Source organism: Panthera pardus, unplaced genomic scaffold (assembly GCF_024362965.1).
Source record: "Panthera pardus isolate Hobbes unplaced genomic scaffold, ASM2436296v1 HiC_scaffold_17, whole genome shotgun sequence".
Lineage (NCBI taxonomy): Eukaryota > Metazoa > Chordata > Mammalia > Carnivora > Felidae > Panthera > Panthera pardus.
This window is the reverse complement of record NW_026526732.1, coordinates 72885681-72903452: the sequence shown is the minus strand read 5'-3', so window position 1 is coordinate 72903452 and position 17772 is coordinate 72885681. Positions and strand designations below refer to the sequence as shown.

Here is a 17772-nt window from a genome sequence, read left to right as displayed (position 1 = left end):
GATTTGGCTCCCTCCCTCTCTAAATTTTTTTTTTCCTTCCCCTCTCCCATGGTCTTCTGTTAAGTTTCTCAGGATCCACAGAAGAGTGAAAACATATGGTATCTGTCTTTCTCTGTATGACTTATTTCACTTAGCATAACACTCTCCAGTTCCATCCATGTTGCTACAAAAGGCCATATATCATTCTTTCTCATTGCCACGTAGTATTCCATTGTGTATATAAACCACAATTTCTTTATCCATTCATTTAGGCTCTTTCCATAATTTGTCTATTGTTGAAAGTGCTGCTATAAACATTGGGGTACAAGTGCCCCTATGCATCAGCATTCCTGTATCCCTTGGGTAAATTCCTAGCAGTGCTATTGCTGGGTCATAGGGTAGATCTATTTTTAATTTTTGAGGAACCTCCACACTGTTTTCCAGAGCAGCTGCACCAGTTTGCATTCCCACCAACAGTGCAACAGAGTTCCCATTTCTCCACATCCTCGCCAGCATCTATAGTCTCCTGATTTGTTCATTTTAGCCACTCTGACTGGCGTGAGGTGGTATCTGAGTGGTTTTGATTTGTATTTCCCTGATAAGGAGTGACATTGAGCATCTTTTCATTGTGAAGGAAATTTAAGAAGATATAAAGAAATGGAAAAACATTCCATGCTCATGGATTGGAAGAATAAATATTGTTAAAATGTCAATACTGCCCAAAGCTAGCTACACATTCAATGCAGTCCCCATCAAAATTGCACCAGCATTCTTCTCGAAGCTAGAACAAGCAGTCCTAAAATTTGCATGGAACCACAAAAGACCCTGAATAGCCAAAGTAATTTTGAAGAAGAAGACCAAAGCGGGAGGCATCAGAATCCCAGACTTTAGCCTCTATTACAAAGCTGTAATCATCAAGACAGCATGGTATTGGCACAAAAACAGACACATAGACCAATGGAATAGAGAACTCCAGAATTGGACCCACAAAAGTATGGCCAACTCATCTTGGACAAAGCAGGGAAGAATATCCAATGGAAAAAAGACAGTCTCTTTAACAAATGGTGCTGGGAGAACTGGACAGCAACATGCAGAAGAATGAATTTAGACTGCTTTCTTACACCATTCACAAAAATAAACTCAAAATGGATAAAGGACCTGAATGTGAGACAGGAAACCATCAAAACCCTAGAGGAGAAAGCAGGAAAAAACCTCCCTGACCTCAGCCGCAGCAATTTCTTATTTGCCACATCTCCAAAGGCAAGGGAATTAAAAGCAAAAATGAACTCTTGGGACCTCATGAAGATAAAAAGCTTCTGCACTGCAAAGGAAACAACCAACAAAATTAAAAGGCAACCAATGGAATGGGAAAAGATATTTGCAAATGACATATCGGACAAAGGGCTAGTATCCAAAATCTATAAAGAACTCACCAAACTCCACACCCTAAAAACAAATAATCCAGTGAAGAAATGGGCAGAAAACATGAATAGACACTTCTCTAAAGAAGACATCCAGATGGCCAACAGGCATATGATAAAATGTATTCCTTAATGTGGCTCATAGTTTAAAAAAGCACTGGTATTTTGATAAATGGTGTTTTGATAAATGGCTAACCATTTGGAGGAAAACGTTCAAAAAGCATATAAAGTAATACAGACAGACTAAGTAAAAGGCTGGGCTAAACTATGTCAATTGAATAAAAGAACAAGAATCATAGTATTAAGAGTCATTTTACAAAGGAGAGTTCAAGGCAAATATACGAAGCGAAGCATACAAGGCTGTAGAATAAGAGAAAATAGTAAAAAATATATTAATATTAAATCAAACCAAATCCATTAAATACTGTTAGCAATTCAAAGGTGATAGAAATACAATCTAAAAGTAAAATATACTTTTAATCTTATAGATACACTTACTATAGTAAAAATATGAGATAAATAAAATTAAATATAAAGGATATTGAATGTCACCTATCTCCAAATACATATATTTTTGATACAGAGTAAAAAATTCAGCCCCATCCCCTACTGTGTGACTTTCTTCTTTAAATGTTTATTTTTGAGAGAGAGAGCAGGGGAGGGTCAGAGATGGAGAGAGAGAGAATCTCAAGCAGGCTCCATACTTTCAACACAGAGCCTGATGTGGGATTCAACCCCACGAACCATGAGATCATGACCTGAGCCTAAATCAAGAGTCAGATGCTCAACCAACTGATGCACTCAGGTACCCCTGCACACAGATTTTCTAACTTTTATTATATAAAAAAGAAACTGACCTATTTCTTTCTGTGTTTTTAGAGGACTATTTTAATAAAGGGAAAAATGAGTCTGAGGACAGTAAGCTTCGATTCGAAACTTATCAGTTGATATGGCAGCAGATGAAATCTGAAACTGAGGTGAATACTTTTTTTAATAACTTATATTTCTCTATTACCGTAAATCTCGTATTTGTTGCTTCCCATCTTCCTTTCCACCAATTTTCAAGAGTATTGATGAAACGTAGGTAATATTAGTTTAGCATAAGCTGTATATTCTAAAAAAACACTCCTGTTCCAAATATTAAGCATGGCTTCAGGTACTGGAACATACATTTAAATTTTTTTTTTTTTAACATTTATTTATTATTGAGAGACACAGAATGTGATCAGGGGAGGGGCAGACAGAGAGGGAGACACAGAATCCCAAGCAGGTTCCAGGCTCTGAGCTGTCAGCACAGAGCCCTACGCTGGGCCGGAACTCACAAACTGTGAGGTCATGACCCGAGCCGAAGTCAGTCACCCAACCAACTGAGTCACCCAGGCACTCCTGGAACATACATTTATAATGATAGCTGCCAAGGCAAGGGGCTCTACATATGCTCACAGCTTTTAAATGGTGGCACTCTTTAAATTAATCCATTCAGTTATAGAATTAAGGAATCAAGCTATTTTTAAAATACTTTATTCCCTCATTCCTCATATCCAATTTCTTCTGTGTTCTTTATATTCTAGCCCTAAAAAATGTCTGTACTTTAGCAGATTTGTAGTTCTAGGGCCAACATCTTGAGCGGACTTGTTTTATTTGAGCAACACAGTGTTTTTGTTTGTTTGTTTGTTTGTTTTAAATGGGAGGGTTATGCACTCTGTTTATTACTGCTTCCTACCACTCTTTATTGCTTTCACCTAGGGCTTTGCTTATTCATGTATTCCTTTGAAAGACCCTTGAAGGAATTTGAGTTTGTGGTTTCTAGCGTAGGCCTTCATTTCTTAACCTGAATTGTGATGATCCTCCTAACTGATGTCTCTGCCTCTGATGTCAGACCCCTCAGGTCTGTCATTAGTCCCTGTAGCACCATTGGCCAAATTAGGAAAGTCTTGCCTTCAGGCAGATACAGTGCCAGGCTGCAGGAGTTTTCCAGCCTCACTGCCAGTACAGCTTCTCCCATCTGTTCACAGTGCTGTCAGATTAACCCCTTCAACCTTGATTTAATCACATCTCTGCTTCATGTCCCTTCAGTGGTTCTCCTCAGGGGATAAAACCCAAATCTTTTAACATCAAATGTAATTTTATTGGTCTAGCCCCTTGTTTATTTGTCCAGGCTCATTCCCTACCACTTCTCATGTTCTTGATGCTTAGCTGTGTGTGGTTCCCTGGATACTTGGTGCTTGCTTGCTTCCCTGCTCCCTCTACTCCCCATTCGTTCTGATTTTCTTCTCCCTATAGTCGCCTCCCCCATCACCTGCTTTAATGCTTTGGCTCACATCCTCAGCTTAAGTTGGATGGTCCTACTCTTTATTCTGTATTATCATAGCACTTTACACAATGTTTTTAAATTGTAAGTGTTCTTAATTTTTTTCACTGTTTTAGGATAAAGACTACCTTTCCTTTGTAAGGTGGTTAGTAAATGTTTGTTGAATGAATAAATTTGATTCTTTAATGAGGGAATCCAAAATACTAATGAGTGGAGATTTAAGGAAAAAATATTTTTTATTTCATCCATCTAATAATTTTATACATAATCTTTCGCATTCATGATGATTTTCTTTCCCAGACTTGGAAAGATGCATCACATTACTACTGATAATAATTCATAAAGTTTTGTGTTTTCTTTGTAGCAACTACAAGAAGAATTAAATAAAAACCTATTCAATAGTCTAATTGAATTTCTGCAACAGTCTTATTCTGGATTCCATAAGAATTCAAGAGACTGGGGCTGTCAAATAAAACTCAGAGAAATTCCAACTGCTGCTCTTATTCTAGGTATGTATGGGTGTAGGTTTGTTTTTTTAGTTAGTGGTTTTGTTGAGAATAGTAGAGACTAACTTCTCTTGATCAACCTGTTTTGTCTCTTTCATTTATAAAATTAAACTAATTATACTGTTCTACGTACTTTCAAAACCAATAAAAGTTCCTTATAGTGATTGTACAACTTTAAATTAAAAGAAATTGATCCGGATTAGCTAGTACCCTCCTCAACTTTCTGTCAGAAAAATGAAGGAGAAATATATTTGTGTTACTCTTCCTTAGTTATTTTATGAGAATATATGAGATCTGAATTCGGTAATAAAGAAACCACCAGTGGGTTAGTAGATTAGATTTGTGTGCTTTTTTTTAAATCGTTATCTTCAGTGGAATTATCTATGACCCTAATTTTATTTCCCTGTGCTTAGTTTATCAATCTTAGATTATTTCATAATACTGTATGAAGTTTATAAGGGGGTTTGGATGAATTATATATAAATTTTTTTTAAGCTGCAGATTGTAAATTTCTTAGGTACTTAAATATCCATCATTAAAATCCCATTTTAACCAAATATCTGGCTGCAGGATAATGGAAAATTTCTTTGGAATATTAGCAAATTTCCTTATTTCTTTTGGAAAGAAAGTGGGTTTATTTGGATTTCAAATGTACTCTTCATTGCACTTGCAATTTGTTATTTATTCAAGGTTTGTTAAACTAGTGGGCACTGAGATAAGAACTTAGTTGTATTATTTAATACTGATTTTTTTTTATTTTTTTTTATTTAAAAAAAAATTTTTTTTTAACATTTATTTATTTTTGAGACAGAGAGAGACAGAGCATGAACGGGGGAGGGTCAGAGAGAGAGGGAGACACAGAATCTGAAACAGGCTCCAGGCCCTGAGCAGTCAGCACAGAGCCCGATGTGGGGCTCAAACTCACATACCGCGAGATCGTGACCGGAGCTGAAGTCGGACGCCTAACCGACTGAGCCATCCAGGCGCCCCAATACTGATTTTTTTTAAAAAAAATCAGAGAGAGAGAGAACGAATGGGTGGAGGAGGGGCAGAGAGAGAGAGAGAGGGAGAGAGAATCTCAAGCAGGCTCCAAGCTGAGCTGTCTGTGCTCAGCCCAGCTCAGGGCTTGACCCCACAACTGAGATCCTGACCTGAGCTGAAATCAAGAGTTGGATGCTCAACCGACTGAGCCACCCAGGTGCCCTAATACTGCCTTTAATCCTGTTCATTATCTAAATCTCATTACTGATGTTCAGGGCAGTACTTAGCAAAATTTAATGTACTTACAAATAACCTCCAAGGGATCTTAATAAATGCAGGCTTTCATTAATAGGTCTGAGGCAGTGCCTAAAACTCTAAATTTGTAACAGGCCTCCTGCTGATGCCCATACTGCTGATCCCAGAACCACTCTGAGTAACGACACAGGGAATGATTTTTATAATACTGTGAACAGCTTTTCAGTGCAGCCTGCACTTAATTTCAAAACCCTTTTCATTCATGGATGAGAAACTGAGACCCAGTGATGGCCTGATTATACTGTTTGGTGCTTTGTTTCTCTACTACTAGGTTACAACAATTGGAAGTGGAGTGGGGAAAATGTAATCAAGAGGGATGGCTTGATAGATTGTTGAGAGAGCACTGTTTAAATCCCTTCTCTGCCTACTGCCAAAAGGAGAAAAGAAGCTAATGGAAATCTTATATTTCAAAGTCAGTAGTCTGAGAACATTTTTTCAGTTAAAGACATTGTTGATTTTCTTGTTTCCGATATACAGTCCATTGTTGTAAACAACATAATGTTAAATAGCTTATAAAGTCAATCAGTGAAAGACAAGATAAACTGGTGTTTTGCTAAACTCCCAAATTTGTTCAGAGATACAGTATCACAATCATAGACCATGATGCATGTGAGGAATATCATTTTGATACTGTAAAAAAAAAAATGTAGTCAAAGAATGTTTAGGCACAGTTGCACATTTTCTATTTTCAAAAAGATGTATGTCTGTTTAAAAGTAGCCTGCCAGGGCACTTGTGTGGCTTAGTTGGTTAAGTGTTCGACTCTTGATTTTGGCTCAGGTTATGATCTCGTGGTTCATGAGATTGAGCCCTGCGTCAGGCTCTGTGGGGAGCATGGAGCCTGCTTGAGATTCTCTCTCTCTCTTTCTGCCTCTCCCCTGATCTCTCTCTCTATCTCTCTCAAAATAAATAAGCCTTTAAAAAAATTTTATTCGTTTATTTTGAGAGACTGAGAGAGCTCATGCAAGTGCACAAAGCAGGATCAGAGAGAGAATCCCAAAAAGGCTCAGTGCTGTCACTGTAGAGCCCTACTTGGGGCTTGAATCATGAATCATGACATCATGACCTGAGTCGAAACCAAGAGTTGGATGCTTAACTGACTGAGCCACCCAGTCTTCCCATAAATAAAGGAAAAACATAGCCTGCCAACATTTTTATTTATTGGCTTGCCTAGAAAAAATTTTTTTGTTTATTGGTGGCCTAGATTCTGAACCTTTTGTTTTTCTTCCAGCCAGTTGAAGTTTTATAGTAGCAATTATCAAGCAGTTTCAAGATAGCTGCTGTTGCCACCTCCCTAAGTGCCAAAGCACTTTCTAGAAATCTCAGATTGTGACGTAAGGGAAAGTGTCAGTCAGTAGAATTTTTTCCAGTGTGATAGGGAAATTCCACTCAACTCTGATAACTGCATGCACAGCACTAAACTCTGACTTGTGGAAATGAGAACTAGAGGCTTAGTAAATACCTAAAGTACCTGAAGTTTTGTTTTTAGCCTCTTCCCTCAGAAATCAGCTTAGTGTGTATTTTACTATTGTATTTACTACAACAGTCATTAATAGGATTAGTGATTGGATTCTCCTCACTTGTTAAGTCAGGATCACAGTAAGCCCGGAATCTGTAGCCCTTATTTTTGAATGAGTATTTTAAAGAGTACTTTATGAATTTGACAAAGTAATAAAATTACTCCTAAGATGTTTTCATGGGTTAACTACACATTCTCAGTAATGTTTTTTAAAGAGAGATTATGCTAAATACCCTTTCTGACAAGTATTTTGTGTGCTTCCAGATGTCTATTGTTAATGGAGATCTCTTCATTTATGCAGGATATTTTCTTGGTTTCTGTTATTAATCATGGGGTTTTTTTTGTTACTCATATTTTTAAAAATATTTTTATTCAGTAATTCACTAGACATGTTAAGTAGCTTTGTTGTTAAATTATTTATAGTACAAATGATGGCGTAATACTGATGTATTATCCCATAGGTGTGAATGTAACTGATCATGATTTAACATTCAGAAGTCTAACAGAAGCCCTTCAGAATAATGTCACTCCATATGTAGTCTCATTGCAAGCTAAAGATTGTCCAGGTACAGTATAAATGCCCTAATAACCTTGGTGAGATGTTACAGATCTCTTCCGACCTTCTTCCCCCCCCCCCCCCCCCCCCCGTCCTAGCTTTGTTGATCCCTTTTTATTTGTGGAAAGAGCATGGCACAACATTTGGGCAAGGTGAGGTTTATTGCCTATCATGGTAATGTTGACTGTTGTAGGACTCATTGCCACCTTTTGCTTCCTTTATTCCAGCCCTTCTCCCCCCCCCCCCCCCCCCCCCCCACCGTATCAGCTTCACTGCCAGTAATAGTTTAGATATTTTATGAGATGTGTTCCCTAACCCGGTAAAAGTCTAATAAGTTGGAAGGTTTGGGACAGGGAGCTAGAATTAAGGATTGGGGAGCTCTTATTTATCCCAACAGAGAATAGACTGTGTAGGCTCATATTTCAGCCTCCAATCATCTTATTGTCCTGCTCTGAAAGATTAGCATGGTAAAAAATGTCCATTGCCAGAGCTAATCTATATGAAACCATTAAATCATAAAGGATATGGACACTAATAGAATAAAATGGAATGAGATTTGAATTTACGTAAGGACTTTATGTGCTTATATTACTTTCATAATCATAAACTGATTGGAACTGATTAAGTCAAAGCCCTTAGGACATCTTTTAAAATGACTATAAGGAAGATTTGTAATCAGTAAAATAACTTATGTAAGTAACACTTTTGATCATTTTTAGAGGCCTTAAAAATTTTTTGCTGTCTAGTGTAACTTAAATATATAGTGTCCTCGTAAGATTTATAGTTTTTGTGTTTACACATTTACTTAGGTAACATTTTTAGTATAGGTAGTATACATAAACTTTGGCTTAGTGTTAGTCTGAATTACTGAAATTTAAATATTAAAGAGAAGATACTAATGAACATTAATAGTTAATATGTTAAATGTTACATTAATGTTAAGTGTACAAGAATACATTCTACCCAAATGTAATATACTGATTAAGAAGTTTCAGTTGTTTCATATTTGTTTTAAAGGGAGATAAGCTTTCTTACCTTTTATATTCTGCAGATATGAAACATTTTTTGCAAAAGCTGGTCTCAAAGTTGATGAACTGCTGTGTAGATGAGGAATCCAAAGAGGAAAGTATTCAGGTCACCCAGAAAAAGACATTTTGTTCAATGGATTCTCTTTCCAGCTGGTATATGAGTGTCACACAGGTAAATGTAAACTGACAAGTTTGGGGGGGGGGGGGATTTGCATATGATTGAAGAGGCTTAGAATTGTATTAAACGTAATACTATTCTAATAAGAATATGCTTATGCACACTAGCTGTTAAGTAATGGTAGCTACTTACTTTTCCTAAGGCTATTAGAATTTTAAAGTATTCTTTTATCAGTATGCAGTCTAATTCCTGGTAAGTATTTAGGTTCTCATTTTACAAGGCCATTTTATTTGTGGGAGAATATCCTCTAGTGACAAAAACAGCATCAGGAATTGGTTCTGTGGCAGATTCTATCTCTGTGACAATGGCTATGACTTTAATATATTATCTCTTAGGTTCCTCAATATTTGCTTTTGTGCGGTTGAACCATGCTGCCAGTTCCCAGTGTCAACTTAGTCCAATGAGAAATAGTCATTTTTTTAAAAAATCTAATTTGTTCCACATTTACAATTCTTGGGGAATAAATGGTCTATAAGGAAAGTACATTCAACAGTAAACATTAACTAAAAAGAAGTTCCATTCTGCCATCACAGTCTCTGGTGAGAATGAACAACCTAGGTGATTCATGGATAACTGTACCATAAAACGACAGCTTTAGTTTATGATGCTGTGTAGCCAGATAGTATGGGAAAAAATACTGTGGTAACATTTTCTGATAAAATGTATTTGCTGAAGTCGACCGTAAGTGAAGTTTAATTTTGCTTTATATAGGAATTAAATTGGGTCTCATGCATATCATAATATCTTAATTTGATCCACAATTTTAAATTTTCTAGAAATCAGATGCTACATACAGTTTATGTCAGATATCTTTAAAAGATTGGGATTGGACCAGATGATATTAAAGGTGCTTTTCAACTTGAAATTTAACAGTAGCAGACCAGCAAGTAGTGTTGTTTATTGTGCTTTTCAATTAAAAATACTAGTTCTCACCTTAAAGCAAAGCAACATATAACATTCTATTAACAGAAAAAATAATTTATAGAAAATGTTCTCCCCATGTTTTTTTGTCATTTTCTCAGCAAAAAAATATAAATATTTCATATGAGTTATAGATTTTACTGAACCTTTTTCTTGGTTATTATTCCCATGTCAGACACAAAAAGATTCTGCTAATAACTGTTGGAATGAGTTTCTCTTTATTATGTGGGAGAAATAAAAGAAAAAGCATTACTGTAAAATGTAAAGGGAGATATATCATTGTAGTGTTGTAGCATTGTTTGAATGGTAAGGCTTACTTTTAACTCCTTTTTACATGACTTTAAAGAAGACAGATCCAAAACTGCCAAGGAAAAAGAGGACTTCGTCTAGCCAATGGCAGTCTCCTCCTGTTGTGCTTATCTTAAAGGATTTGGAAAGCTTCACCACAAAAGTACTCCAGGACTTCATAATTATCAGCAGGTAGATGATATATCACCTGGCTTTTACATAAAATTCTTTTTATTAAGGAAACATGTAACTTTTAACTTGAAGAGCAACCTTTTCCAGAGAAAATGAATGGCAGTTTAATCTTCATTTTAATACCAACTGGATAGAAACCAAAATGATTTCAAATTCCTTATAATTAAATGTTCAAAGACCTCCTATCAGATTTTCATTTGCTTTTTGATCCAAGAATGAGATCAAAAGACTAAAGTTAGCCATCTTTTAATTAGTATGAAAAGGCAATGTAAAATGTAGTTTCTCTCACCAAGGTCGTCTGTCTCTTGCCCATTAAATCGATAAATTACTCCAGCTTGAGATGTTTGTCAGGTCTTATTTTCTGATACCTATCCACCATTAGAAGCTCTGAGTTACATATAGCTCTTCTGAGCAAGTATGTTTTCTAAATAACATTATCTTATATAATTTTTATAATGAGAAACTATTTTCATGATCTCATTGGATTTTCAGGGCATTCCTGTGAAATTCAGAATTGAACTAACTAACCCTATTTAAAATCCAGTGACATGTATTTGCCGTGGTGCATTTTTAGGATATAATTTATTTTGGCTTTTTCTGTATGTTAACTTAATAGGTATGGCTAAATTTACCTAAAGCTATATGTTGTCTTAGAATTACTATTTTGTTAGTGTCTTTTTTTTCCACCATAGAAACTAAGATTTCTAGATTCTAAGAATTTTCTTAATGCTAAAACTGAACTGCTTAACATGCTTGAAAGTTGCACACTAAGAATATTGACAAAAGAGCTGTACTTTTTTGGAGCTTAGACTTGTGACTCCTGTTGCCATCTAAAGTGAGGAAGAACTTAGAGCAGTAACAGAGCCAGGCACTCCACTCCTATGAAGGTAGAACTGCATAGCTAGAATACTGACAAGCAATAGCCAGTAGGAGGGAGCAAACAAAATCATCAGCCATGGTACAAAGTGTTCAGACCCACAGTAGCTCTCAAAGATAGTGCTGTTTTACTCTGTGGGAGTCATTTGTGTTCATACTAGTAATACTAGGAATAAATCATGTCCAATAAGTTTGAGTTAATGCAAGGAAAGTATGTAACATTTTTAAATGGTGTCCATTAAAAATATGTCTTACATATGTGTAAGTAAAGTTTCCTGTTTCTTAGCTATTATGTATAGCTGGGTGACATAGTGTTAGAAATGTGCATAAATAGAATAAGTTACCTTGAAAAATGTGAGCTTCATGTCACTGAACTCTTAAAGCATAGACTGTTTAACTGTCTAACTGTTAGGAAGACTATAGAGCTCAAACTTTGGATGAGAGGTGAAATTGAATATCTAACTCTTCTAACACTTGAGATTGTATAACCTTAGAGAGAGGCACTTGATCTCTCTGGACCTCTGTATTCTTATTTATAAAATGAGAGATCTTTTAGTAGATTGATTTCAGAGCTAGAATGTCTGGGAAAAAACCATCTATATTACTTTAACAGGGGAAAATAAGTGACCTAGAAAATTTTAGTATTTAGAATGATACTCTTCATCAGTGTCTTATACAGTAGACATTCAGATAAAGATGGTCTTAATTTGAAATTTGATGTATTGAAATATATTTGCTAAAAAAAGAAAAATTCCAATTTTGTATTTTCCTTTGAAAACCAGTCAACATCTACATGAATTTCCACTAATACTCATTTTTGGAATTGCCACGTCTCCTATTATCATCCATCGGTTGCTTCCTCATGCAGTATCATCTCTGTTGTGCATAGAACTTTTCCAGTCTCTGTCCTGCAAGGAGCACCTGACTACGGTACTTGATAAGGTAAAAAGAAAAAATTGTATCAGCTAAATAGGATGAAAAGAAGACAGCCAAGAATAGATGATAAATGTAAACATTAGTGATAAATTTTTGAATCTCTCAGAGTATGATATTGAACATATTTCTTCACATTTTTTTATATTTAATGATTTTTATAGGGCATAACATTGCCTCTTCAGATAAAATAAAAGCTTTGTAGAAAGAATGATTCTATTTTTCTGTATCTACCTACCTACCTACCTATCAATCAGTCATTACTCAATGGAAAATTTTAGGTTTTTAATAAATTTTAATAAAATTTAATGATTTCCTAAAAACAGCAACCATGTTTTTACTCCTACATTTTATTTAAAGTAATTTGAGGGGCGTCTGGGTGGCTCAGTCCGTTAAGCATACTACTTCGGCTCAGGTCATGATATCGCAGTCTATGAGTTTGAGCCCCACGCTAGCCTCTGTGCTGACCTCTCAGAACCTGGAGCCTGCTTTGGATTCTGTGTCTCCCTCTCTCTCTGCCCCTCCCCTGCTCAAGCTCTGGGTGTCTGTCTGTCTCTCTTAAAGGTAAACAGTAAAAAAAAAAATTAAAATAATTTGATATTTTAGTGGACCCTTTCCTGTCATTGCTGCTCTTGGCAGAAGATAAATACTAACATTTCCTCAGACCTTAGCTCTATGTTTCAATTAGTTTTAGTTCTGTTTCTACCTAAATTATTATTGACCTTCCACAAATTGTTGCCAGACTCAACTCTTTCAAGGTGTGCTTTATATTGCTTGTGTAAGGTAAATTATGAAAAACTTCCATTTATTTACTGACCACTTATACATTTTTTTCCCCATGAAGATGGTATCCGTTTGTTTATGGATACTTTGAGGAAAATTTTTATAGCTGCCGTATTTAAAATTGCTCGATTGTGATCAAATGCAGGTGGCCTTTTATAACTACATTTCAGTTTTTTTAAATTTTTTTTTTTTTTTTTTTTTTCAACGTTTATTTATTTTTGGGACAGAGAGAGACAGAGCATGAACGGGGGAGGGACAGAGAGAGAGGGAGACACAGAATCGGAAACAGGCTCCAGGCTCTGAGCCATCAGCCCAGAGCCTGACGCGGGGCTCGAACTCACGTACTGCGAGATCGTGACCTGGCTGAAGTCGGACGCTTAACCAACTGCGCCACCCAGGCGCCCCTACATTTCAGTTTTAAAAACCTAGTATGACTTCATTTTCAGATATAAAATCTTCACTTTAGGCCATTGAAAATTAGCTGAGTAATACAAATGCGGCTATTTTGTAACAGATAACATCTGTTAATTTGGGGTTTTTCATTCAACAGTGCATAATGTGTTATTCCTCATTAATGTGTGTAAGTTAGGGATGAAAAAGAAATCTTATAATAGGAATTACCAAAGCCTATAGCTTCTTCAGTGGCTTCTGGCGGAGAAGACGGATTGTATAGTTAATAGATGGTATTTTTTTAAATTAGTAATTGAATGGAAGATGATGGACATCTTTGATTCTGAAGATGTAGTATGAATAGCTTCTTTTGGTTATGATTCTTATGTAAATTAATTTAAAGTTTTAGTTGATATTTGACCTAAAAATAACCTAGCTACTTTTATAGCTTTCGTGGTTACTGTGTCATAGTATCATTCTTTGCCTCATGATTTATACTTGATATTTATGTAGAGTAAAGACTAATAAGGAGTGTGTCCTATTCCCCTTTTATGTCTTTCAGCTACTTCTTACAACTCAGTTTCCCTTTAAACTAAGTGAAAAAGTGCTACAGATTTTGACCAACATCTTTTTGTATCATGATTTCTCAATTCAAAACTTTATAAAAGGACTTCAGGTAAGAAGACACTAATGGGTGTGAAAGTTCATATGCTGATTCTAAGTAATTTGCATATTATTTGAAACTATTTAGTGTGATAAGACATTTTAAATGGCAAACTCTAAAATAAGTAAATTCAAGTGTCACCTGGGTGGCTCAGTTGGTTAAGTAACCGACTTCGGCTCAGCTCATGATCTCGCAGTTTGTGAGTTTGAGCCCCGCATCGGGCTCTGTGCTGACAGCTCAGAGTCTGGAGCCTGCTTCAGATTCTGTGTCTCCCCCTCTCTTTACGCCTCCCCTGCTCACGCTGTGTGTCTCTCTGTCTCTCAATAATAAATAAATGTTAAAAAAATATCTTAAATAAGTAAATTCAAGTTATGTTATTCTAGGCTCTACCATTTCTTAGTTACCTGCAGCAAAACATAGAGAATATATTAATTCAGATGTCAAAAATGGATAAAGACATCCCACACACCCCCTGCATTCCAATGATTCTTAACTATATAGGGGTAGGGAGGAAGGGACTCTTATTTATTTATTTTTTTAATATATTTATTTTGAGGGAGAGAGAGCATGAGCAGGGAGGGACAGAGAAGGAGAGGGAGAGAGAGAATCCAGAGTAGGCTCCACACCGTCAAGGCAGAGCCCATTGACACTGGGCTCAATCTCAGGAACTATGAGATCATGACTTGAGCCAGGTTTAACCAACTGAGCCACCCAGGTGCCCCTAGGGACTTTGTTTGTTTGTTTGTTGTGAGATTCTTGATTTCTTCCTAAAAAATACTATATATGAGGGATCAGCAAATTTTCTGTAAAGGATCAGATATTAAATATTTTTGGCTGTGAATGCTACATCTCTGTTGCATATTCTTTTTCTTCTTTTTAAATAACCAGTTAAAGATATAAAAAACATTTGTAGTTCCTGGGCCATGTAAAAATAGTCTGTGGGCCATAGTTTGTTGTCCCTTGCACGTATATGTATATGTATTCATTTATATTTATTCTTGCATATTGGGAAAGCAGTTTTATTAAGGTTTCATGAATTGCCAGAAGAAAATTCATGAACTCAGCTTCATACTGTCTGTTCTAAACTACAAAAGGAGCCCATTCCCCAGTTATTTGGAAGTTAATGTTATCTTCTTCTCTTGGCATCTACCTTAAAATACCTTAGCAAAGTGTAGTCATTGTAAATACATGCCATTGTAAATACATGTTACTAAAACCAATATATTAGTAATCTTCAGTACAAAAGTGCAATATTATAATACCTCACGTTTGTGTAGTAACTTGAAGTTTACAAATTATTTCTGTTATGTATTTTTTCTCCATGTAAAACACTGTAGTGCTCTCTTATGGCTAACATATGTCTTTTTTCCCAACCTGACTTTAAAAAAAAAATATATTTCAACGCAACAAAATTACCTTAGCAATATGCGAAATTAAATGATATTGAGGTATAATACATTTCTTAATTTTTTTTTACATTTATTTATTTTTGAGAGACAGAGCACTAGTGGGGAAGGGGCAGAGAGAGAGAGACAGACAGACAGACAGAATCCAAAGCAGGCTCTAACCTCTGAGCACAGAGCCCGACGCAGGGCTTGAACTCACAAACCGTGAGACCATAACCTGAGCCGAAGTCGGATGCTCAACCGACTGAGCCACCCAGGCACCCCAAGATCTAATACATTTCTGATTTGCTTCTCTCATACATTTTACTTCACTCATTTGTTTACTGAAAAGTATTTATTAAGAGCCAACTGTAAGCCAAGAATTATGCTGAGCCCTAGAGATACAGAGGACAAGGAAATCTCTGCCTTCAGATTGCTCTTTTGTTTAGTGAAGGAGGCAGAATGGGAAATTACAGTTCTCAATAGTCAGTGCTATGAAAGAAATGTGTGGGGATTCCATAAGAAAATGAAAGTATATCCTAAGGAATAGAGGCTCACCAGATTAAAATGGGAAGCGCATTCTAGGTAAAGACAACAGTATAAGGAGAGAGATCTGTTGGAGGACTACTGCACTGATCTAGACAAGATATAACAAGGGCTAAACTAAGGTTGTGATAGTGGAACTAGAGAGGAGGAATCAGATTTGGGGATGAGATAGAATCGACAGACCCTGGTGACTAAGTGGATGATAGGATGCATAAGAGAAGCGTAAGTTCTATCTTGGCAAATGGATTGGAGGTGGTACCATTTATTAAGTATATGTGTTAATATAAAGTGAAGAGCCAGTTAGAAAAAGGTGAGTTTCTTTTTGTATATGGTTTTTTCAGGTATGTTGGATAATAAAGATTTGGCACTCAGGAGAAAGATCTGGAAGTAAATAGAAATATTTAGGATTTATCATTAAAAGGTGGTGGTTGAAGTCACATAGTGAGGATGAGGCATCATCCAGAGGAGTGAGGAAAGGACTAAGATTAGAATCTTATTGTAAGCTGACAAGAGTAATAGAAAAGGAGACTAAAAACAATAAAGAAAACCATTAGAAAGTAGAGTAACACTGAAGTCAAGAGAAGAATGAGTTCTAGGTAATATCATTTCTCAAATACCATTGAGAAAGCAAGTGAAGAAAAGGGTACTCATCGAATTATGTAATCTCTTGGGGTCTCAGTTTTCTCATCTGTAAAATAGGGAATCAGATTAGATGATTTTATAGGTTCCTCATAATTTACTAAGCACCTCCTTTGTGCTAGCTCGTACTAAGTATTTACATTGTTTCATTAATGGGTACTATTATCTTCAGTTTTGCAGGTGAGGAAACAGAGGCTTAGGTTAAGTAGCTTGGCCAAGGTCACACAGCTTTTAAGTGGTAGAGCCGTTAGACCCTATTTGTCTACTTTTCCTAATCATCAGTGGGAAGTAATGCGTAAGTCCTATTTTCCATAGGGGGTGTAGTAGGGTATGTAATCATTCTGTATATGTTTAAGGTTTTCCTTCATTAGTTGGATATGTTGACCAACTTGTTGACCCAGATTTTGAGAACATACTTAGACAAAGTAGGTGATACTGGGTTCTTATTTATAACTCTACTGTAAGTCATGTGACTTCCTCCCATTTCTCCTCCCCAGCAAGTCCCTTATATGTTTGTTTTTTACTTTTCTCATATTTAAAAAGTGATGTTAACATTGGAATAAATACTATCACAATATAATTGAAAAATGCAAGTAAGAAACAAGATTTTGTTAATATGTGTGAAAATAATTTAGCACTTGGCATGAACAGTTACTTTCTGTTTGGTATTTGTTTCTAAGTAAGGCTGGTTCTTTTCTTACAGCCTCATCCTTCCTCCAGAATGAACTATTTTGGAGGATTTCCTCTAGCCTTGGGTATCTGGTCTTCAGCTCTATAGGCTCAGAGATTCATTATCAGTTTACCCAGTAAGGATCAAGCTCAAATACCTTAATACCAATATATAAGCTATCATGTTAATTTATTAATTTGTGATGGGAAATTCTATTTTCTAGTGACAAGACTGTGTTTTGTCCACTCTCTAGGGAAACTGTCTAGTATCAAGGTGTCTGGAAAAACCAAATTGGCCATAAAAAGGTTGCTTAGGGTCAAGTTTTTAACATTTGAATGGTCTTGTAAGATACATCTTACAAGTTATGGTAGGTTCTGGAAGATCATTCCCCCTTATACTATGGGGACAACAGCATTCTTAACATTTAAATTTACCAGATATTGTACCATGTTTTTCTTCATGAAATAAAACTGAATTTAAAAAGATATCTTTTCTTTAGCTATTTCTCATTTTTCATTATTTTTTTTTTATCAGAAGGGAAAGTTTCTACCATTGTAACATTTTTATTTATTCAGCAGACCAAATTTTTTCACTGATTTTATAGATGAATATTTTCTTGTGAGTATTTGGACATCTATTAAACTCTGAGGTCACACCCCAGTCCTATCCCCACCATATTTACTGTTGCTGTGA

The 17772-nt window shown here is 35.9% G+C and overlaps 1 protein-coding gene across 4 annotated transcripts in view; it reads left to right on the top strand.

Annotated features, from left to right (window-relative positions):
* ORC3 (origin recognition complex subunit 3) overlaps positions 1-17772 on the top strand; it is a 62348-nt gene that overhangs the window by 8139 nt on the left and 36437 nt on the right. For 3 of the 4 annotated variants that reach the window (XM_019442818.2, XM_019442817.2, XM_019442819.2), the window contains exons 3-9: positions 2280-2377; positions 4076-4220; positions 7492-7596; positions 8638-8786; positions 10060-10193; positions 11852-12011; positions 13738-13851. In XM_019442818.2, the coding sequence (XP_019298363.2) occupies positions 2280-2377; positions 4076-4220; positions 7492-7596; positions 8638-8786; positions 10060-10193; positions 11852-12011; positions 13738-13851 (905 nt within the window). The remainder of the gene's footprint in view (positions 1-2279; positions 2378-4075; positions 4221-7491; positions 7597-8637; positions 8787-10059; positions 10194-11851; positions 12012-13737; positions 13852-17772) is intronic. The other variant, XM_019442820.2, reaches the window with a different exon arrangement.